General features: G+C 39.4%; 1 protein-coding gene across 1 annotated transcript in view; it reads right to left on the minus strand.

The window, feature by feature from the left end:
* Nucleotides 1–24,562, minus strand: part of ME1 (malic enzyme 1) — a 399,810-nt gene that overhangs the window by 330,068 nt on the left and 45,180 nt on the right. Inside the window, exon 2 of the mRNA XM_082250089.1 lies at nt 324–457. Within this exon, the coding sequence (XP_082106215.1) occupies nt 324–457 (134 nt within the window). The remainder of the gene's footprint in view (nt 1–323; nt 458–24,562) is intronic.

The following is a 24,562-nucleotide window of genomic DNA, read 5'->3' on the forward strand; positions in this document are numbered from 1 at the left end:
GATTTGGAACTGTCAAATTGCAATGCAAGTTGCAGCGGTGTGAACAGGGTCTGAGGCAACTTTTGGAAAAAAAAAAAAAGTTAAAATAAAAACTGCTGTCAGGTATAAAGTGCACCTAAAGTGCTTACACATACCTGTAGCACCCAAAATGCTGCCAATACAGACACCCTACCTTTTGGCAATCAAGGTAGCACATCATACTGATGGGCCTAAAGGTATGTGTGGCACAGTATGGAGTAGCACATAATATTTGCATGCTGTTCTACAATTTCAAGAAGATACTTGAAAACAGAAAATATACTGCTAACAAAGTAGGTTTTTACCTATCAAGGTCATTTTTCTGCCTCTCATAGTTTCGGAGCACTCTCAAAACCTGAACATCTTGACTGAGATAACAGGGAGGTAGAAGGCCATGGATACCCAACTGTAGTCTCTCTTCCAGAGAGAATGCCATGCCCTAAAATACAAAAGTATACTTAATAAATGTATGGTTTAAGAAAAATCAAAAGAAAATGATTAGTCAACTATTTTTATTTTAAAAATCTGCTACAGTGATTCAGTCTCCTAATCAATAACCAACAACACATTAAATTGTTTTATTTTTTTTCATATGTGCCAAAGCAAAGCACATCAGCCAAGAATATGTGTGACCTTTGAACCAGTAAATTATGAAGAAAAGCATGGTGTGCAAATACCTTTAAATACCTTTTAAATACCTTTAAAAACCACACATATGTATTCTAGATACAAACACTAGTTTCAACATGGGTACTTCTCTAATTTTTGAGAAGGAGATCATGTGAAAAACAGTTAGAAAATGAGACATGTCTCCGCTGACATCCGATGCCCCATAGGGATCCATGGGGGGGCCGTTCAGATCCGCCAAAAAAAATGGACAGGCGGATCTGAACAGTCCGCCTGTGTGAAAGGGGCCTTAAGGTTGTTGTCATAGAAATTTCATTAGGAGCTTTTTGTTTCAAAAAATCTTTTCACAGCACAGTAGCTAAGCTCTTGTTGCACTATTGATTATTTGTTCTCTCATTAATTATCATATATAAATATTACTAGCATTACTACTAGTTATGTTGAGGTTTAGTAACATAAATACTCGTATATTTAGGTGAAAATCTCCTAAGAAATGGACTTATGAGAACCATTTTGATAGGTACTATAGTTGTCTGGGCACATATCTGGGAAATCAAAAGGGTCCAAAGATACTAACCGGTTGCCGACCGCCGCACGACTATATACTGCGGCGGTCAGCCCTGGCCAGGCAGAGTGACGTATGGATACGTCACTCGCCTGTCACTGACTTGCGAGCCAATTGCGGGCGGGCGCGCGCCCGCCGAGGCGCGCGCCCGCCGCGGCTCGTTCACAGACAAGTCAGTGCGTGTGACCGGCGGACTCGATGTCCGCCGGTCACACTACGATCGCTCCTGTGAAGGGAGAAAGGTGGAGCGGCTTATGTAAACAAGCCGCCCGTCATTCTCCCTGTGTAAAAATGAAGATCAGACGGTTCTACTATGTAGAACTGTTGATCTTTGTTTTTACACCAATAGCAATGTCCCTGCACAGTTAGAAGCACGCCCCTAGGACACACTTAACCCCTCCCTGTCCAATAAAGTTAACCCCTTCCCTGCCAGTGTCATTTTTGCAGTAACAGTGCATATATATAGCACTGATTACTGCAGTAATGTCACTGGTACCCCCAAAAGTGTCAAAAATGTCAGTCAAGGGTCCGATCTGTCCGCCGCAATGTCGCAGTACCGAAAAAAATCGCAGATTGCCACCATTACGCGTTAAGAAAAAAAACACCAAAAATGACAAAAATCTTTCCCTTTGTTAGTAAACGCGATAACTTTTGCGCAAACCAATCAAAATACGCTTTTTGCAATTTTTTTTTTTACCAAACATATGTAGCATAAAACAAATTGGCCGAAAATGTTAAAAAATTTTGATTTTTACATTTTTTTGGGGGGGAATTTCATATAAAAAAATGTGAAAAATATTGTTATTTTTGCAAAATTTACGCTCTTTTTTTGTTTATAGCGCATGATCAAAAAATCGCACAGGTGATCAAATACCACCAAAAGAAAGCTCTGTTTGTGGGAAAAAAAGGACGTCAAATTCGTTTAGGTACAGCGTCGCACGGCCGCGCAATTGTCCGTTAAAGTCACGCAGTAAAAAATCGCAATAAAAACCCCTGGTCTTTTAGCAGCCAAATCCTCCGGGGCTTAAGTGGTTAAATTAGATCAATATGCCTAATAAAATATTAAAACAAATATTTTTAGAATGCGCACTAAGAACTATATATTTTTATGCATTTTCCCAGGCAGGCCTTTGATGTTTACCATGGGTTTTTGTTTAGACTATGGTTGGGCATTTAACAGTTAACTACAGATCAGTCCTCTAAAGCCAAGTCAGCGGTCTGCTGATAGTTCTCTCTGCTGGATTCTCTCACACATCAGCAACCCTATTTTCCACCTGCATGTAATTGGTGGAATATGCTTCTGAATCAAATTTTCTTAAACTGCCCACAGCTGTCTAGCTATGACTTTTGGCCCATGCGTTTTTGGCCATTCCTGCTAGTCTGCATGGATCTTATGCCACACCAAGAATCCACACATTGCAGTCATCTGTTAAGGTGAAGCACAATGGAAAAGGACATTTGTTATGGATACTTATTGGAAGCTTACTGGAACTTGTTGAAATAAATTAAAATAAATAATACAATTATTATCTAATTATATATAAATATGCGTCTGTACACAGCAATACCATCGTTATATATTATGTGAACGTGATTTACATATTTTCCAAATTTGTGTTTACCAATGAACTTTGTTTCAACTGCTCATGAAACAGAGGACCATAGTCTCAAATGCTATTCTTTTCAGACTAGGAAACAAGTTGCCCATTATTCTATTTTTCAGAAATTGATACTTATTTCCTCCAGGGAAAAGTGCTCGCCAAATACAGTACTTGTAAAGAGTGAAATATATTTTATTAAAAAAAAAAAAAAAGTAAAGAACGCATTGTTTAATTTCAACAAATACTGGACAAGTACACAATAGTTCTACTAAGTCCTCTCACAATCACTGTGTTCAAATACCTTCTTTAATAGAATTAGTTTACTAAATACATTTTATATCTGCTCCATCATTGCATTTTCTAAATTTCATGAAGGAATATTAGAAAATAATTAATCCAGGATTTGATGTGTGTGATGAAGAGTTGATAACGTGCTGTTGTATTCACACTTCTACTTTTGTCCATTTAAAAAAAAAAGAAAATGGTATTCATAAAATATGAAAAGTCAGAAACACTCTATTGATGTTCTGCTTTTTTCAAGGACCCATATGCAAAAAATGAATTACTAATAGGGAATATAGTGTCAATGCAGCGTGTCGATTTTGCATGACATAGTGCACATTGAGCCCAACAGTAACAATGTGGATAGGAGACTGATTGGCAGGATGTCATTTTGGAAGTTGTTTGTGCCAGCCCTAAGAAAGGAGTTAATACCCAGCTTAGAGCAGCCTTTCTCAAACTTTTCAACACAGAGGAAACTGAAACAACTTTCCAGTCTTAGGGAACCCCTGCTAAAAATTACTATATGTAAAAAGAAAAAGATGCGCTAACCTGTGAATAATGTGGCAGCACTACAGATAAAAAGAATAAATTAAATAAAAAAATAGTGCACTCATCAAAAACCTATTACATGAAATTGAATAGGATAATAAACAAATATATATATATAGATATATAAAACTATATATACAGTGCAACAGAGTCGCAATAGTGGTCCAAAGTGACAATAAAAATATATTACTAGTGTAACACCAGCAAATGGTGCCTCCAGTCCCAGCTGACGCCTCATAGGGAGAAACGCGTCGGAGGAGCTGCCACGCCGTCACATCACGCGGTCCGCGCTGCAGGTGGCCACGTTCTACAGAAGGAACCTATTGTCACGTGTATTACCTTATGTCATGTAAGTGCATTTCTTGTCTTGAATAACGTTTTTTTGTCATAGTTAATGCACTATTGGCTGTCTTCCTATCTTTGGGGGAGTTGCATTTTTAATAGGTACCACCGGCTGTACAAGTGAGCCCCTATTCCATTGTGGGAGGAAGCGCACTATTCATTCTTTGAGCTGGAGCCGATTCTGTGAACCATCCCACCTAGGAAGCTATACACCAAACCTTGGGTCCCAAGTCTGCCCTCCTAGATTATCCGGTAAGAATCCCATATACCACCGGGTGACACCAGACACCGTATATATTAAGAGTGAGATTTCTGGTCACTTCACCTATTATCCCAAGTGATTCCGGTAAGGGGCCACTTCATCCCCTAAGCACTTTGGATCACGTGGTGTTGGTTTGTAGTCACAGGATTACAAGATCGGAAGATGTCACTATAAAATATCATCTCACCATAATCAGAGACTTTGTTGCGTGCATTGTAACAATATTCACAAATTTGATTTTTCGTTTTATTAACTCATTTGCACTGTTTTTCTCACAGTTGTCCATTTGCTGGTGTTGCACTAGTAATATATTTTTATTGTCACTTTGGACCACGATTGCGACTCCGTTACACTGTATATATAGTTTTATATATCTATATATATTTATTTGTTTATTATCCTATTCAATTCCATGTAATAGGTTTTTGTTGAGCGCACTATTTTTTTATTTCATTAAAAATTACTATAGCTACAACTTATGACATACTAGTGTGATGAACAATGGGAAGAACGCTCCTAATACTTGGGGCTACTGGGAAGGATTACCCCTTTACAGATGGCTAAAAAGATCAATGGTGTTAGTGGGAACCTATCTTAGAGGCAGGAATTGCTCATTGCTCAAGGATCCCTTGTCAACCTCTGAAGGAACCCTAGGGTTCCAGGGAACCCTGGTTAAGAAGCCCTGGCTTAGACTAGTACTGTTTGAAGATTATACAGGCACACACTAGATGCAAATGCAAGTATTATCCATTCAGCACTCAGAGATATAAAAAATGGTCAGTAGTGTAACACTTTCCCAGCATACTTTAGCTATTAGTGATGGGCACAGCCACTATTTGGCTTTGACTCCCAATAATCTTACAGTGGGCACAATGCAGAGAACTTACTGAGGTTAATTTCAGCTGTGGTTGAATCCAGCTATTTTGCATATTACCAGTAATCATAGAAAAAAAAAACATAGTTTATATTTAGTAATTAAACCAGTTTCATTGTTATAAAAGCTTAGACTGGTTTTCCTCTTTAACACATTCTTATAAATTCCAAATTACCATTGACAGCCAAGTTTTAAGAAGTAATTGTGCTATAAAACTGCTCATATTCCCTAATTTTAGCTCAGAATTCTTTATTATTGGAACTTCCAGAAACTGAGGTAACGGGTTCACTTTCTGGTGAACCTCAACCAACACGGCTCCCCAGCACAAAATATACCATCTATAAATACATTTATAAATTTATGAATTGATATTTTATCGACAGAGATAGCAATAGAAAACTATGCCTTTCTCTTGGCAGGGTAAAAAGAAAACTATGCTGAGGTGGAAAATTACCTTTCATGAAGTGCATTAAAGGGAAAACTACTTTGAAGATAACATATTTTACTTCTAGGTATCAGTGAGGCAGTCAAATTCCCACTTCTGATGGTCTGTGAAAATTGAGACTAAAAACTATATTTTCATGTAATACTTAACCAATATTTAACAAATTACTAAACATAGTGACTATATAGTGTTGTTTGTTTAATTATCCTATTTTCTGCACCCTTTTTATACTCTAGAAATGTGCCTTAAAAAGTTTGAAGAATGAAAAAGATTCATGTAGTTGGAGGAAAAGTGCATTTACAAATGTGGCATTTTTGTCATTTGCTTTACTTTTGAATATTTTTTTTAATTTTGCTGGATGGTAACCAAACCTATAGACACAGCAAATTATGAAAACAGTTTTCCAAAAGAAGAGGTACTGTGTTTAGCAATCTAGGTATGCTATGATTCTGAACCATGCCACTTGTAGTGTTAAGAACAGAAATTCCATTGAGTTTTTATAGGAATACAGTAGAACTTTACCATCTACATTGTAAATGGCACTGAATTGAACGAACATCTTACCTAACAGCAACAACCACCCTTCTCCCACCCCTCTCCAGATTTACCTAAAAATAATCCAAAGCCTTTTCCTATGTGCTGAGGTTTTTATATATGGGAGAGATAACATTAGAAGAGAGGACAGCTGCTTCTGAGGTCATAGGAGATCATAGAGAGTCCATCTATAACACAACATACTGTAGAATGATGCAAACAGCAGTTGGATGGGAAAAGGGGTCACAGCACACTTTCAAGTAAGCCACATAAAAAAATGAACCAATTAGTTTCCATTTCTCAGGTAAAAAACAGAGTTTTCATTTGCATACATTTCAAGATACATCTAGAAGCCACAGTACCATGTCAAGGCACCTCAGGTATATGTGGTTCCTAGCTATAAACTATCTGGGTTTCTATGGGAACATTTACCAATAAGCCATATATTTATGACCAGTGACAGGTTAAAGTGATTGTAAAGTTTAGATTTAAAAACAAACAAACATATTATACATACCTGATCTGTGCTTTTTCTGAGGTCCCCCATGGCCCACCCCTGTTCCTGGTTCCCCCTCTCCTTGGTGTGCCACTATAGGAAGCTGACTCCTATTGTGGCACACTGGTAGGCTTGATCCTGAGCGACACTGCCTGTGTCCATAGACACAGACAGTGGGCTTGGCCCTACCCCCACTCCCTCATCACAGGATTTTGCTGACAGCAGTGAAAGGCAGTGGCTCCCGCTGCCTCAGCAAAGCCTGTAAGAGAGGAGATATCAGCTACAGATGGGGACAGTGCTGGATCGAATGAGGACCTCAGTTATGTATAAAGGAGGACGAGGTGGTGATATTATTACCTAAACATTTTTTTATCCTAATGCAAGGAGTACTTTAAAGGGTAACTCCACTTTCTTTGGGAGAAAAAAATAGCAAAAAAAGAAAAAATAATATAGCGTATACAATTGTGACACAAATCATATTGTAATTGAATGTTATTAAAAATTACCTTTCCTTTTCAATCTGAAGCTGCTGTCATTTTTTTTGAAAATGCAATGCAATAGGGCTACCTGGAGCTGTTCTGTATACAGAATGTGTACTGACCACACCCCAGAAATATCATTTCCTGCTTGTTTGATTGGCCCACCGATTTTCCCAGAAGTCTACACTAAGATACAAGTCATATATTAGGCATCTTCTGGAACAAAAATGTTGTTTTTGGTGAGATACTCCCAATAGGAACACATCTAAAGGAATGCAGGCCCAGCAGCTTCTCTCATTAGTGCCCTGCAGATGCCACAGCTGATAGATAATTATAAAACCCTTTCCCACATGAGCACAGAGAAACACACATGGAATTCTGCAGAACAACAAAAGGTAGGAATCTGCAACAAAGTTAAAATCCTTGCAATGTACATAGATTTAACTCTCTCCAAAAGTGGAGTTACGCTTTAGGGGGAAAATGTTTTGGCTTTAGAACCACTTTAAGTGAATAACATTAAAGTTATGTAACTATGTAACAAGATCAATGTTACATAGTTACATAGTTAGTGAGGTTGAAAAAAGACATCAGTCCATCCAGTTCAACCTATGATGTGTGTGTGTGTTTGCTTTATGGTTAAAAGCAATGTAAAGTCAGTAGGTTATAATGGGTAGCATTATTGCTCCTGAAGATGATGTGTCGAAGGCATAAAAAATGGGACTACATGCTGCAGACTGGTGAGGGTGCCCGTGCTAACCCTTGTTTACAGCTAAAAATACCTACAATGGGCACGTGAGTATCAGAACTGGACCAATGGAAGAAAGTGGCTCATATACCTGTATAATGAAAGCAGAACCATAGAGCAGGCTCACCTGGAGACAGCCCCTAGAGGTACAGCAACAGACCAGAAGTCCAGATATTCCACTGTGTGTCTGCACCAAATTCAAAAAAGCAACAATGGTCACGCGCTCTGTGCTTGTGCTGGGGAACCTCTTTGTACTGTTTTGTATATTACCCTGCCTATGTGCACTGCCATTGTTGCGACTATGATGGTGGCACTGGCATTATTCCCTCACTATCTGTTAGCAACCGTCTTTAGCTGTAAATTCTGATTTGCAGAATATTTTGTCTATCTTTAATACTGACTTCTGGCACCTGTAAAAATACATAGCACTTAATTTAATGTTAATGATCAAATGATAACAGCATTGTAATAATTTTCTAGGAAATAATGAGTGCAAATTTATATTCTTATGTGTCCCATTTCTGTATGTGTCAATATTAATCTTGCCAGATGTTACTTTCGTTCAGTTTCACTTATTACTGCAATTGTACCCAGACAAAGCCAAATCTAAGTTTTATCACTTCAAATAGCTGGTTATTTATTAAAGTATTTGCAATTGAATACACTTTGAAAGTGATAGCAATCAGAAGAACAAATAGCCCTTGGCAAAAAAAATCGATGACTTTGTTCTTGCAAACTTTACAACTTTTCCATGAGTTCAAAGATAGATATGTTTCTGGTGGAATTGCGGCCTTTACTGTACAATTGTGTAATAATCTTTATTGCTGCCGGTCCAGCATTTATTCAACATGAAGCCAAAATATACAAACACACTGAATATAAGGTGCTTGTGTTTGTGACTACTAGGATTCGGATGACTATATTCAACCAACATCGTTCCTGATAATGAATATAGAAAGTGCAGCGCATATGAACTATAAGGCTACGTTTCCACTATTGCGGCTACAAAGTCGCGCTACTTCTAGTGCGACTTTGTAGTGTGACTTGTTTGCGGCTACTTCTGGGGACTTCAGTGCGACCTTCCTTCTATGAGGGACAAGTCGCACTGAAGTCGGCCCAAAAGTAGTGCAAAAACTATTTTTTAAGTCGCTGCGACTCAAGTCGCAGCAGTTAGAACGGCCCAAATTGAAATTAATGGCTTTTGACTTGCTGTACGACTTGACATGTGTCAATTCGCACAACAAGTCGCAATAGTGGAAACGGAGCCTAAAATAAACAACTATGTGAATCTGTGGTAAAATGCTCATGTGATACAATATAACCAGTAAGAGAACATCCAATTAATTAAATATTGAATTATATATGATGCAAAAAATAATTAATACATACAGTAAAACATCAATCTGAAATGAAATCTATATAAATCCGCAAAACAATATGCTTGCATAATGTAATAATACCAATAAATAATACAAAACATCCACATATGTTAGCAAATCCATAATTATATGGGTACAGTTATCAGTCCCAATCACCAGTGCTCAATTAATAAATGAGTAGACAATCCGAAGTCTCAATAATGCAGAGCGCTATTGAGGCTTCGGATTGAGTTAAAAAAAAAAAAAACTGACTTGATTCCTCCATCAAAACTCTTGATGTAGATGGGGGGATCCTTCCTGTTGAGCTATTGTATTTTCAAAGCTCTGTTGTCAGAATACACTGATCAGCAATGCCAGCTATAGCCTGCAGCACTGATCGAGCAGGAAAAACCCAACAGGGCAGGTGTACATAGGGTCAATTGGGAGATCGACTTTTGTACAACTACAGTGCCAATACATTGATGGAAATTTGACTGGTCCCTGCAGAACTGGCTAAATTTTGATCCATATGTGGCCAGCTTTAGGCTTCATAGTGGCTACATGTGCTGCTACAAAAAAATGTGTTAATACTGAAAAAAATCCTTCAAGTATTAAAAATCTTGGTATTACCTGGAAGAAAATATATAGCACTTGGCAGCGCTTATCACATTATGGTTAGTGCTATACAGCCAATTGGAGGTTATGGGAATGAACATGCTGTTCACTTTGCAAAGGAATTTCCCCTTAGCTTTGAGAATATGGTAAAAATTCATTTTGCAAATAAAATCAACCACATTAGCAGAGCTTTAATTCAATCACTAAGCTAAGAGAAAATTCCCAAGCAAAGTAAACAGTCTATTTCCTTTTTGTAATTAACCCCTATGTATACAGACCCTTGTTATTGCTCAGCGGTCTCACAAATGACTGTATTGCCAAGAGGCAATGTTTGTAGTTGCACTGATTTTTGTTGACACTAGGTCCCTTTAGTATGGCTTTAAAATGATCACTAAAGAAAGTGATGATAATAAAAACTAACAAGTGTTGCAGTTTTTTTTTCTCAGATGGCATACTTTGTAATAGCGATGTGTTACAAAATACTATATAATTTAAGGGGTATGCCTTCTGCAAATGGCATTACAGGTAGACTTATGCAATGAAGCTGTGCTTAATATTCTAAACTGAGGCTAACAATACTATGGTGTATTAAAACTCAACATTTGGTTATTGACAGTCATAAAAAGGTGGGTTTCCTAGTGCAATGCGCAGCAAACCTGACAAACTAAGGGCCCTAAAACAGAAGCTGGGACCCCTGTTGTCATCCTGACTACAAGTTGCACCACATTGGTCTGAAGATTTGTACTCTTGGAAAAGGCAATAAAAGCACTCAGTTCTGTGAATATATTACTATTCTGAACTTTCAAATTTGGCATCTGACATTGGACCATGAACAAATACTCATATTATGACTGGCTAAAGCAAACAAAGGTTAAAGGCATCAGATCACATCAGACTTTGAAACGTATGACTTCTGAAACTCTCTGCCACCTGTTAAGCCTGAGGGCTTCCCAAATCAGCAGAAAGGCCAGGAACTGTAATTTTAAAAAGAATGAAGACTTTTTTTTAAAGCCGTATCATGAAGCTATACATGCTAACTGTATAGTTAGGTAAAGTAAATCTGATTAATAAAAAACAACTAGTAGGTTTATTGTGATATGCATCAATGAGGAACGTAAATAATCACAGTTGAGAACTGAATGTGTTTTAAGTATTTTATCAGTGAAGGCATTCAGCACCTGCAGTCCAGTGTGTAAAAGGGGGATTGCTTTTTATTACTATGAAAACACTGAACATTTTATGGTGAATAGCATTACATAGAATGGAATTTTATTCACTGTATCCAGCTGGCCAAATAAATGCCATCACCAAAACCTAACATAAATAGAAAAAATCCTCAATGGGCAATGGAAACATTGTCCTCATTGCACCAATTATTTGGGAACATAGGGCACCCAAAATAGAAATCATACACTTTTTGGAAACAGTTTTTGTTTTTAAAAGAAACTAATAATGATATGTTTATGTATCAAAATCAAACATTGACTAATTGCAACAGTTTCCAGGACTTTGAATATGCTGTCTGGTTTTAAAGTATAGCAATGTAATTTTAGTTTAAAAGGGTTTTCCATTTTTAAAGAAAAACTTCAACCTATGCAATGGTGAAGAATGCTGCTTGAATTTCTTAACCATAAAAACCTTATGCCTTTGTAGCACCCTCCTAGGTAGGTGCTAGGTAACCTATAGGGGAGACCTTGTCTGCTTATCAGCAGGGTGCAATTATTTAGCTAGGCTGTCATGTGTCCTCAGGTGTGACTGTTGACCTAGGGAGTCGCCCCACTGCACCCAATGAGGGTTCTTATTGGACAGTGGAGGAAACCTGGACAATAGCATACCAGGGCCTGTATCTATCCCAGAGAGGGCAGAATCTGCCGCAAGGCATCCTGGGAAGGGGTATAAGTCTGAGGAGAGCACATGACAGATGGTCTTTAGCGGGAGGCAGAGTCCCGGGAGGGAGGTGACGGCTGTCTCTCCTCCTGTCAGCGTGGAACGGGTGTCCTAGGTGGCTGGCCTAAGAGGACAGAGGGTTGAGCTGAGCTGCAGAGAGGGATCCAGTGTGCTGAGGACTAAGCGGAGCTGTGGGGCCGGAGTTTCCAAGAAAGCAGTATCATGAGTACTGTAAACTGCCCCGGGGTCTGCCTAGGATAGGGGACCACTCCGGAAGGTCAGAGGGATCCAGGAGCCAGCTAGCCTGTGTAGAATATTAGAAAGGGGTGCCAGAATTTAAGCCCTGAAGAGTTAAGAGTTACAGCAGTATTCACAGTTAAGCTACCTCACCCGGGAGGGCTAAAGGGAGCAGTGCAAAGGGCTTTTGTATCACCGGGGAGTGTCAGAAGTCAGTTCAGTTCACAGACAGCAAGTCAGAGCTAAGTAGCGCCAATGGGCTTTTACTGGCATTCAGTCAGCATCAAGAGGAATTTTTCTCAGTGTCCCATTCTATTGTGTATAGTTAATCCAGAGGAGTATCTCAGGCATTCCCTACTCCCATCTAAGTTCCTAAATAAATACAAAACCAAAGATGCCGGACTGTTTCTTGTCTCACTGCTCACACTTGGAGAACATGCTTAAATGTGCTGTTGTTGCTAGCGGTAACTCTGGCTGACCCACATCCAGCAAAATGGCTGGGAATCCTGCTACACCTTCAAAGGTTGTTAAAGCCTAACTCCGGCCAAAGACTATTGTTTTTATGTTTAGAACTATTCTATCAAGTTGCCTAAAGTGACCATTTCTTTTGTCAATGCAGAGCAATGTAAAACAGTCACTTAACACTGAGTAGCATATACTCACCCTTTCTTTGCTCCTAAGCCACTCTGTTCAGCATTAAAAGCAAAGCAATATCTGTGGTTCCCTTAAGGCCCGTACACACGTACGGATCGTCGTCATACAAACGTCGGCGGACGAAAGATCTGCCGATTGTACGCGTGTTAGTATGGTGCCTCCGACAGCTGTCTGCGCACAATGCGCGGACAAGAGTCTTTCTTGCAAACATGAAAATTTTTGTCTGCGGACACCAGAACGGACGATTGTTCGCCTGTCAGTACAGAAATCAGCCGACAGACCGCAGATTTGCAAGACTGGGCATGCTCAGAAAATAAAAAACACAGGGAAAGTTAACCATTACATGACATCACTTCTGCAGTCAGCTGAAGTCTGCGGACAAAATTCTTGTGCTGTCCTTGTGCTGTCTTTGCACTTTTCAACAGACACCGACATCCCGGGGAGAAAAGACGAACGTTTGTATGACGACGATCGGTACGTGTGTACGGGGCTTTAGGTTTACAGATGAGCATATGACTTACTACCCTTCTCCTGTCTGACAGATCTATCATTTTAATATGGTATTATGGTATCTTATGCTTTGTTTAATTAATGTTGTCACATTGGGGCAGGAAAGGCATCCATAGCACTGTCTAAGTTTTAACAAGTCATTTTGCAGAAGGAGGATAGGTAAGTATATGCTGCTGTGAAGGAAGGAGGGGGGGATAAAGTTACCCTTTAAGTTACCCTCCATTGACATCGGAAAGGGTCACTAAATTAGCTAATGCCTGCAGCGATGTGTCTTGTATACAATTTAGTACATGGACATAGGTGTTAAGATGCTTTCCAAATAAATCTTTATTACTTTAAATTATTTTGTTTAAAGTTATTGTACACACCCAATGTGCTCTAGATGCAAGTGAGATCACAGTGATCTGATTCACTTATTGTGGAGGTGCCCAAAATTACACATGTATTAAAGAGGGGTGGTGGACACTCTATTCAGAGTCTACCAGGTTTATTTACCCCTGGATCCCAAACCTTGCATACTTAGCATTGTGGAAGACTTTGAATGGGAGAATCACACTAGAGAGGCAATTGTGTGAACTTTATTCTTGGCCCGTAATCTCATAATAGTGCATTGGAAGTTGGAAAACCCTCCTACAGTCAAGGAATGAATTACTGCAGTGGGTAATACTTTACAGATACTTTACAGATGGAAAAACGTAACTGCCAACACAAGGGATGTTCATATAAATACAAAAAGTTATGGGCGCCATGGCTGGACGTCCCTGGACTTGCCCCGGTGGATCTTGTCATTGACAGTCTGTTAGAGCTAAATGTTGTATAATGTTTAAATTTAGTACTTTGCTCATGCTGTTCCGATATGTCTGTATTCTGGACGGCAAGTTGATTCAAATGGCTTTGGTTTTACTGGCATTTTATGGAACTGAAATGTAATGATTCTGACTGATTTTGCATAATAACTGGATTGTTGTACTGGACCAAACGTTAATAAAGTTTTCTCTGGATAAAAAAAAAAAAAGTTATAGTACACACATACTTACCTGCTCTAGTACTCCACTTCTCTGGAACTCCACGGGTGCTCCTGGCTCCTCCCCTCACTGGGGGTCCACCATAGCAAGTAACTTGCTATGGGGCACTCATGCAGGCTCACTCCTCACAGAGCATGGCCCGGCCTTGCCCCACCCCCCTTGGCTCGGCTCTCTTCCTCAACAGCAACCAATGGCTACTGCTACTGTCTCTGAGCCCATGAGGAGGGAGAGAGCCGAGAAAGCCACTGTTCTCGTGCACATCGCTGGATCAAGACCTGGCTCAAGTATAAGGGGGGCTGCTGCACACTGAGGGTTTTTTACCCTAATGCAGAGAATGCATTAAAGTAAAAAACTTTCAGCCTTTAGAACCACGTTTATTCTTTACCCTTTTTATATGATATGATAATCAGTGAGGTTTATGTATAAAACCACAAAGTAATGTGGTGCCCACAGTAGCCAATCTAGCTCTTGATTTAATTAGCAAAATTTAAGAATAATACATTTACATTTAAGGAAATGGGTCCCAGTAACACAAGTGTACTTTATGGACAGTGGAAATAAACAAACATTAAAAAATGAAATGTATATATATATATATATATATATATATATATATATATATATATATATATATATGTATTCTTATTATGTTTTGCCTAATTGAGCACAAAAACTGTAAACATTCCTTCTTCCATTGATACTTCCAGCATTTTTTCCTGTTAAAACATGATGCTAGCTTGTAGTTGGTATACTATAAGAGATACACTTGTATACCTGCCCAACAACATATGCAACTGTTGATGTAATATGCAAAAAGCATGGCTGACAACAAGTTGGACAGAGTTAGGCAGTGGACTTTGTTGCTGAACATTAAATGCAAGACTAGTACAGGAATTCTGAAATGAAGTTCAAATTAAGTCAATTGAGGACATTTTGTTTTTACAAAAGAACTGTGTTTTTAGACTAAAAAAAATCTGTGAAATATGTTTGCTTTCTTTTTTTTTTTTAAGAAACCTAGAATTTTGTCCAACTTGAACACCAGAAGTTTTTGTTTAACTCTGGAAGATCCATTGGCAGTGTATTTATGTAAGCTTTTTTTTTTTTGCTGAATTGTTGGTGCAGTGCCTTACTAGGAATGCTACATATCTTAAAATGAATGGATTTACACAGGGAAAAGAAAGAATAGGCTCATTGCATTCTTTTCTAAAAGCTTAGGCCACTGAAAAGCTTTAGGAAACTTTCTATTTTCTGTGAATTGTATGCAAGAATTAAGGCTACACATGAGCTAAATATAAAACACCCACATTTTTCTAGTTGTGTTATAATTTAAAGTGGTTGTAAACCCTTACATAATATACCCACTAAAGAGACTAGCTTTGAGTGTTGCATAAATGGAAGAAGAACCAGATCAAAAGATAAAAGACCAAATTCATTTATTGATGTTGTGTTAAAAGACGCCAATACGTTTTGGAGGTCAAAGGAACTCCCCCCTCATCAGGGCTAAAGGTAAGTACATAACCATAAATCAGGCTGGCCATCTTTATCAATTAGGTTATCCTTTTGTGCTAGAAATAGACCTTATATTCTCAAATATCTCTAAAACTTTTGGAAGTGCTGAATCTGCATTGGTAGTTGACACAAAGCTTCCCAGCTGCTGCAAGGACCTTGGGCCTGGGAAAGGGGAGCATCTATTGAATGCAGTGCCTCCTACACTCCTGGAAATATCAGATGCGGTTAAAGATATAAGGGCTAATTCCTTGTGCTTATAAATACATTTCCTGTTTTTTTTAATTACTCATTTTGGAATAAAAAAATACAACAGCACAAATATTTTGGCCTGAAGAGGAATATGAAAACCCGCTTGTGACATACTCTTTCTTCCTAGTGTTGTGGCCATATACTACCCAGCACATTATGCTACAATCCAATATTATATTGGGCAGAAAGTGTTGGTGATTAGAAAGTGATGCTGACAATCTTCTAACCCATTCATGTTGTGTCTGTTAGCTGTCTGGTGTAATTATGGTTAGTCCTTTGTACAATTTTTCAGATTTTGAAATTGCTAAGTAAATAAGAAGAAAACATAATCATCTGCCAGAATTGTGGTCAAGTGTGAAGCATGCCACATGTATTTCTTGGATGCAATTCTGGTTTAACTCGTGGACTCTGGAAAGGCTTAGTAACATGTTCCATATCACTTCCTACAGCTGTTGACCCTTGTGTGCTATTCTGCATGAAACAAAAGATTTAAATTGTATTTAAAACCTAAACTTTTTTAAATGTATTTTTGGATAGCGTAGAGAAGGGATGAGATCCTTTGTCAGGGTTTTGTTTGCTCTCTGTGTCCTGTCAGGGAGCTTTCACTTCCCTTCCCTTCCCGAGACAAAACAGGAAGTAAGAAGAAATCTCTCATAAGCAAGAGGAAATCCCTTTTATATAATTCTCACTGGAACTAGATGATTTACACTTACACTATATTACCAAAAGTATTGGGTCACCTGCCTTTACACGCACTTGAACTTTAATGGTATTTCAGTCTTAGTCCTTAGGTTGCACTCTAATTCATCCCAAAGGTGTTCTATCAGGTTGAGATCAGGATTCTGTGCAGGCCAGTCAAGTTCCCCCACCCCAAACTCCCTCATCTATGTCTTTATGGATCTTGCTTTGTGCACTGGTCCAAATCATTTGGTGGAGGTGGGATCGTGGTGTGGGGTTGTTTTTCAGGGGTTGGGTTTTGCCCCCTTAGTTCCAGTGAAGGAAATTCTTAAGGCGTCAGCCTACCAGACATTTTGGACAATTTTATGCTCCCAACTTTGTGGGAACAGTTTGGGGATGGCCCTTTCCTGTTCCAACATGACTGCCTACCAGTTCACACACAAGGTCCATAAAGTGAGCGAGGACTGTGTTGTTTTGTTATTCTTTCAGTAGGTGTTCTGTCTTCCTAATTTTGTTTATAATACTTCCCTTCTGCCCGATATGCTAGCTAGAAAAGCTTCTTCTGTACCCCTTTCTGGTTTTTCCCTGCCAATTGCAATCCCCCAGTCCACTAACTGGTTAAAAATGTATTAGGGGGCATTTTGTAGATTCAGATTCTAGGCAGGACTTTTACTCAGAAAAAATAAATAAATGAATAAATAAATAAAAAGAGTTCAACTCAAATGAAGATAAACAGTAATAATAAAAAAAATGTATTAAACACATAAAACATGAGCAACGCATGAATTCAATTGATCTGATATTCTTTTAAAATGAGACATTACTCAACTGATTCATCCCACAAGACTGAACTGCACAGCTTGGAATATAAACTCTGAGTGTGATTCACTGTATTAGCCAGCTGAACCATAAACTGTATAAACTATTTTATACCTAGGTAAATAGTAACCCAGATGACCTAATTTAAACCCTAAAGCTATCATTTATTATAATGCAGCTTACCAATTCTTAGATGTGATGGCTGTATTAGTTTCCTTTTTTAGGTTTTCTTTCTTTTATTTCTAGCTGGTGATCCAGCCAGGAGGTCTTTTTATTTCCATTTCCAAAAATGTTACATAGTTACATAGTAGGTGAGGTTGAATAAAGACAATAGTCCATCCAGTTCAACCTGTGTAGGTGTGTGTGACTGTAATCATCTAACAGCCCTCAATCTCCTGATCCTTGAGATGTAAGTCTAAGAGTCTTTTGAAAGTCACCATACTACCCGCAGAAACCACCTCTTGTGGTAGACAATTCCACAATCTTGTAGCCCTAACAGTAAAGAACCCCCCACGTTGCCTGAGGTTAAAACGCTTCTCCTCTAATCGCATTGTATGTCCTCGAGTCCTCATGCAATTCCTTCGAATGAACAGCTTTTCTTCTAAGCTGAGATCCCCATTAAGATATTTATAAATTGCTATCATGTCCCCTCTCAGACGTCTCTTCTCCAGGGAAAATAAATCGAGCGATTGCAGCCGCTCTTCATAGGTAAGGTCCTCCAACCCCCTAATCAGTTTAGTTGCCCTTCTCTGGACTTTCTCCAGCTCCAACACATCCCTCCTGAGGACTGGCGACCAGAACTGGACAGAATACTCCAGATGCGGTCGGACCAGAGTTTTATAAAGTGGAAGGATTATAGTCTTATCTCTGGAATACATCCCTTTCTTTATGCATGCTAATATTCTGTTGGCTTTGGAAGCTGCCGCTTGGCATTGCATGCTGTTGCCTAATCTATCATCAACCAAGACTCCCAGATCTTTCTCCATTTTTGATTCCCCGAAGGGTTCCCCTCCTAACGTGTATTGTGTTTTTATGTTTTTGGTCCCCAAGTGCAAAACCTTACACTTCTCCACATTAAACCTCATTTGCCATGTCGTTGCCCACTCCGTAATTTTGTCCAGGTCATTCTGTAGGATATCTGCTTCATGCTGTGCAGTTATTGCCCTGGCCAATTTTGTGTCATCTGCAAAAACTGATAACGAACTACTGATCCCTTCCTCAATGCTGTTTATGAATAAATTGAACAAGGTTGGTCCCAGGACTGAGCCCTGGGGCACCCCGCTTACTACCTCAGACCAGTCTGAGTATGCGCTGTTTATTACCACCCTTTGGACACGGCCTTTTAGCCAATTCCGTATCCAAGAGCAAACCCTGCTGTCGATACCTGCAGACCTTATTTTATAAATTAAGCGCTTGTGGGGAACTGTATCAAACGCCTTAGCGAAATCCAAGTACACCACATCCACTGGTCTCCCCCTATCTAGCTCACAGCTCACTTCCTCGTAGAATGCTAAGAGATTGGTTTGACAAGAACGCCCATTTGTTATTAAAGTTCCAAGTAAAGTGCAATACTTTAGCCCTTACAAAAAGCAGTTGAACATTGTTCATGAATGGGTTACAACCAATTGTTCCAAATTGCACAGTATAAGCTTAGAAACTAATACACAAATGAAACAAATGCTAAAAGCTATAGAAAAAAAAAGAAAAAAAAAGGGGGGGGGGTATTGGACCCAATTAAGTCTGTTGGTTTTCAATGAAAAAATTATCTTGCAGTTACAAGGATGAGACAGACTATTTTATACTGTCAGGGGTGCTTAAAAAAAAACAGCTTTTATTTATTTTTTATGTAACACCTTTATTCCAAAAGAAAAAAAAACTGTTTGCTGTAACTGATTATAAAATATTAGCTGGAGTTCAGTTTCAATTTGTTAATGTATTTAAATCTGCTAGTATGTCTAACACTCCCCTCCCCCCAGACTGACAATATTGCTGTCCAAATCTGCCCCCTGTGCTCCTTCATCCAGAGTCGTGTCTGTATAATACAGGAGGTGTGTTACTGGTCAGATCACCAGGGGAAGACTGTTATATACTGCTGAAGTGAAAAGATATTTAACTGTTTATTATTACTTAAAATAATTGCATTTACGTGTTCTGTGTACAGTACTGTGGGAGACCAGATATAGTAAAAGCAGGGTCCTGGGTTTAGTAACACTTTAAGTACTTTAAAGTGGAGTTTCGCCTTCCCCTCCCCCCAAAAGTCAGCAGCTACACATACTGTAGCTGCTGACTTTTAATATTAGGACACTTACCTTTCCTGGAATCTAGCGATGTCGGCACCACAGCTGATGTTTCCATTGGGTGCTGCCGCCACCATTGCCGGTGAGGGAACCTGGCAGTGAAGCCTTGCGGCTTCACGGGCGGGTCCCTACTGCGCATGCGCGAAGCGCGCTGAGCATTCGTATTGGCTCGGCGGTGGGGAAAGGAGCAGGGGGCCAAATTTCCGAGGGACGGCGCGTGGCGCCATATCCCGGAAGTGGGGAAGGGTACCTGTCAAAAATTGGTACCCGTCCCCCCCCCCCCCTGAAAAGTGCCAAATGTGGCACCGGAGGGGGAGGGGGGAGGAAGCAAAAGAGCGGAAGTTCCACTTTTTGGTGGAACTCTGCTTTAAATTCCTCTCAAAATCCCAAAAAACATAATAGTAGATTTATATGTTTTTGCCCCAAAACTGTCTCTAAACTGTGATAGAGAGATTGAAGTTGTGGGCTAGGTAAATGAATAAGGTGTCAAAACTTAAAGAGTGTATTTTTATTATATAAATAAACTATATGCACAGAGTAATCGCCTGCTGGAACAGCCACTTAGGCAAATCAAATAATAGGAAATTGTTTTAGCTGTGTTATGTGGAGTGTAATAGATGATACAGTTACACAAATCTCTCTCTATCATTTAAAATACACCTATGATAACAATTATAGACCCTTCATTTCTTTTGTAAGTGGGAAAACTTACAAAATCTGCAGAGGATCAAATAATTAATTTTGGCACTGTATTCTGTTAATATCCTCACATATCACATGTTAAAGCAACAAATAAAGAATGTTTACTGCCAGCTGTAAGGAATGATTAGTGCTGTTAAGAAGATGACCTTATTATTACAGAACTGAACAGGGCAAGGTTTAGAAGTGCACAGGAACTTGCAAACTCACTATATCTCTGGCAGGAATAAAATTATTATTAGCACTTATCTAACAGATACAGTATCTTACAAAAGTGAGTACACCCTCACATTTTTGTAAATATTTTATTATATCTTTTCATGTGACAACACTAAAGAAATGACACTTTGCTACAGTGTAATGTAGTGAGTGTACAGCTTGTATAACAGTGTAAATTTGCTGTCCCCTCAAAATAACTCAACACAAAGCCATTAATGTCAAAACCGCTTACAACAAAAGTGAGTAAACCCCTAAGGTAAAATGTCCAAATTGGGCCCAAAGTGTCAATATTTTGTGTGGCCATCATTATTTCCCAGCACTGCTTTAACCATCCTGGGCATGGAGTTCACCAGAGCTTCACAGGTTGCCACTAGAGTCCTCCCCCACTCCTCCATGATGACATCATGGAGCTGGTGGATGTTCGAGACCTTGCGCTCCTCCACCTTCCATTTGAGGATGACCCACAGATGCTCAATAGGGTTTAGGTCTGGAGACATGCTTGGCCAGTCCATCACCTTTACCCTCAGCTTCTTTAGCAAGGCAGTGATTGTCTTGGAGGTGTGTTTGGGGTCCTTATCATGTTGGAATACTGCCCCGTGGCCTAGTCTCCAAAAGGAGGGGATCATGCTCTGCTTCAGTATGTCACAGTATATGTTGCCAGTTCTGGCAGAAATCATGCAGCCCCAGAACATGACACTCCCACCACCTTGCTTGACTGTAGGCAAGACACACTTGTCTTTGTACTCCTTACCTGGTTGCCGCCACACTCGCTTGACACCATCTGATCCAAATACATTTATCTCAGTCTCATCAGACCACAGGAGATGGTTCCAGTAATCCATGTTCTTAGTCTACTTGTCTTTAGCAAACTGTTTGCGGGCTTTCTTGTGCATCATCTTTAGAAGAGGCTTCCTTCTGGGATGACAGCCATGCAGACCAATTTGATGCAGTGTGCGGCGTATGGTATGAGCACTGACAGGCTGACCCCCCACCCACCTCTTCAACCTCTGCAGCAATGCTGGAAGCACTCATAAGTCTATTTCCCAAAGACAACCTCTGAATATGACACTGAGCACATGCACTCAACTCCTTTGGTCGACCATGGCAAGACCTGTTCTGAGTGGAACCTGTCCTGTAAAACCGCTGTATGGTCTTGGCCTCTTCTTATAGCCTAGGCCATCTTTATGTAGAGCAACAGTTTTTTTTCAGATTCTCAGAGAGTTCTTTGCCATGAGGTAACATGCTTAACTTCCAGTGACCAGTATGAGAGAGTGAGAGCGATAACACCAAATTTAACACAGCTGCTCCCCATTCACACGGAGAACTTGTAACACTAACGAGTCACATGACACTGGGGAGGGAAAAGGGCAAATTGGGCCCAATTTGGACATTTTCAATTAGAGGTGTACTCACTTTTGTTGCCAGCGGTTTAGACATTAATGGCTGTGTGTTGAGTTATTTTGAGGGGACAGCAAATTTACACTGTTATACAAGCTGTACACTCACTACTTTACATTGTAGCAAAGTATCATTTCTTCAGTGTTGTCACATGAAAAAATATAATAAAATATTTACACAGCCGTGAGGGGTGTACTTACTTTTGTGAGATACTGTATATACAAGAACAATGTTAATAATATATTTAACAGACCAAATTGAGCAAACAACAGAAGCTTATTGTTAAGGTTTACATACACTTTAAACACCATTTATTGCATAACATGTCAAAAGTGTGAGATATTTACCCAGTCCTGTAATGTATTTATCATTAAAGTACATCTAAAGACTCCTATGTGACAGGGTAAACAAGTCTTAAATTCTGTTATATTGTGATGCTCAAGCTTTATAAAGTAATAATTAACTTCCTTTAACTCCCCTGACTGAGCCAAATCCTTCCCTATTTGTGTCTCACATGCTCCTACTTTTAGACACTGCAACAGAGTGGTCGTTTTCAGCATGCAGAAAGCAGTGGGCAGGACTAGGTGTAATCAGGCACTGATTGACAAGCTACAGGCCTGTGAATTAGCAGTGACAATGCTCAAAGCCACACCCTCTTCAACTTTTTTCATGCTACCGCAGAGCAATCACAGCCTACATAAGTGGCAACACTGAATTCAGGAGCAGATTAGTAGCCTTGTCACTTTATCAAAGGAAACTGCAAGAGGTAGAATTCACTGGTAATGATTGGAGCTCTGTACACCTTATATAATGAAACTTAGTATTTTTGTTAAAATGAGAAGTATGGCCAAAACTTTGTTGGCTTTATTTCTCCTGTGGATCACAGGAGTGCAGTTTGTTCCGCTGTCGGCTAACGTCACAGAGCTGGTCAAGGCTGTGGAAAGATCCCGACCATATGGTCAGGATCCACCCAGAAGCCTGGGTGGGCACCTGGCTATGCCTCTCAGAGATCTGTCCAGAGCCTGAGCCAGCCCCTCCTGCTCCCTCCACAGCCCAGCCCTTCAATGAGCGCTGGAGGGGAGAGCAGACAGCTGCTGACTGACAGTCCCGGCTCTCTGCTCAGAGGAGAGGAGAAGAATGTGGTGTTTGATTGCTTGGTTCTCACTACAGAGCTGTCAGGAGACAGATGCAGCATCCCATCGATCCTACATCCACCAAGAGGAGTATAAATGTTTATTTTTTTGGAAGCCATACTTCTCTTTTAACCACCTACACTAATCAACAAAACAAAGGAACAAGAAGGAGTACCTATCCAGTGTATTACCAAAAACATTTATTAGAGATATAAAAACTGCTACAAATTGATACTTACAAAGTAGCAATCGATAAAGGCCAATGAATCACAAGATGCCGTACTGTGCAGACACCATACGACCGTTACACTAATATCAACAGCCTGTAGTAAGTTGTTGCTTTGGCAATTTAGACAAAAATTTGACTGTCCTCCCCTTTCTTATTTGGATCAGCAATGCCATATATAATTATTTCCTAGATGCAGTCCCACACCACTGTTTTCTGGATATCCCTAAAAGTAACACAGCAGACACAAACCAGGCTTTTAGATTACACAAGTTCCAATTATTATTTAAAGTGTTAATTCACCTTTGAAACTTGAAAACCACAATTTAAATTAATATAACATGTGTTCCTTTGTATTTTCATTGCACCTAATTAGTAGTCTGGCTGGTCTCCCATTTTCCCCCCAGTCTGCATGTGAACCTCCTGGCTACTCTCAGCGATATCAGGCAATCCATTTCGTTTCATTCTGCCCCACTCCAGAGAACAATTTTATTGACAGCACAAGTGAAGCTAAACATGTTCACATCCTTTTGTATGACAAATAATGTTTTACAGTTTAGGAGTGTGCAAATCGAACACCAGTTTGCATGCTGATGTGCACGCTTATTAATTGTCAGAGAGAGTCTATGATGTCCACTTCCAGCCTACCTGCTTTTTGAAAGTAAAGAAAGATGCCAACGTTCTGTATTTGGGAGTGCTATTGGGAAAGCAAAAGTATGAGCATCAAAAGTACGTGCATCAAGAAATACTATATATTCTGTGTTCATTTTGGTCATTAGATTACCTTGATGTGTGCCATTTCATACAGTGGTTGTGATCGTTTATTTCCACTTTAAGGTAGATATCTGCATGCCTTTTTTTAGTAAATATAACCTCTTGAGCAGTTTCATGTTGACTTTAAATACCATTTGTATGGTGTGAATGCGCCCACATAACCGACAATACTTCATTCAATTACATGTAAAACACAGACTGGGAGGTGAAAATGCAGCAAGCTAAAATATAGCTAATATAAAGTTAAATGTGCTATTTTTTAATATAGTACATGAACAAAGAGATAATTTATCCACAAGTAAAGTTTAGAATATAAAGTTCCATTTGTTGGTTATAGAAGAGTGTGACCTATAGTTTAATTTCCTGTTTAATAAAGAAAGATTAACATTTAACTGACTGCTTAATACCTCTGAGTTGATTACATGAAAGGGATAGGAACTAACTGGGTGAAAACCA

This window comes from Pelophylax lessonae, assembly GCF_965119305.1.
Source record: "Pelophylax lessonae genome assembly, chromosome: 3".
NCBI classification, from domain to species: domain Eukaryota; kingdom Metazoa; phylum Chordata; class Amphibia; order Anura; family Ranidae; genus Pelophylax; species Pelophylax lessonae.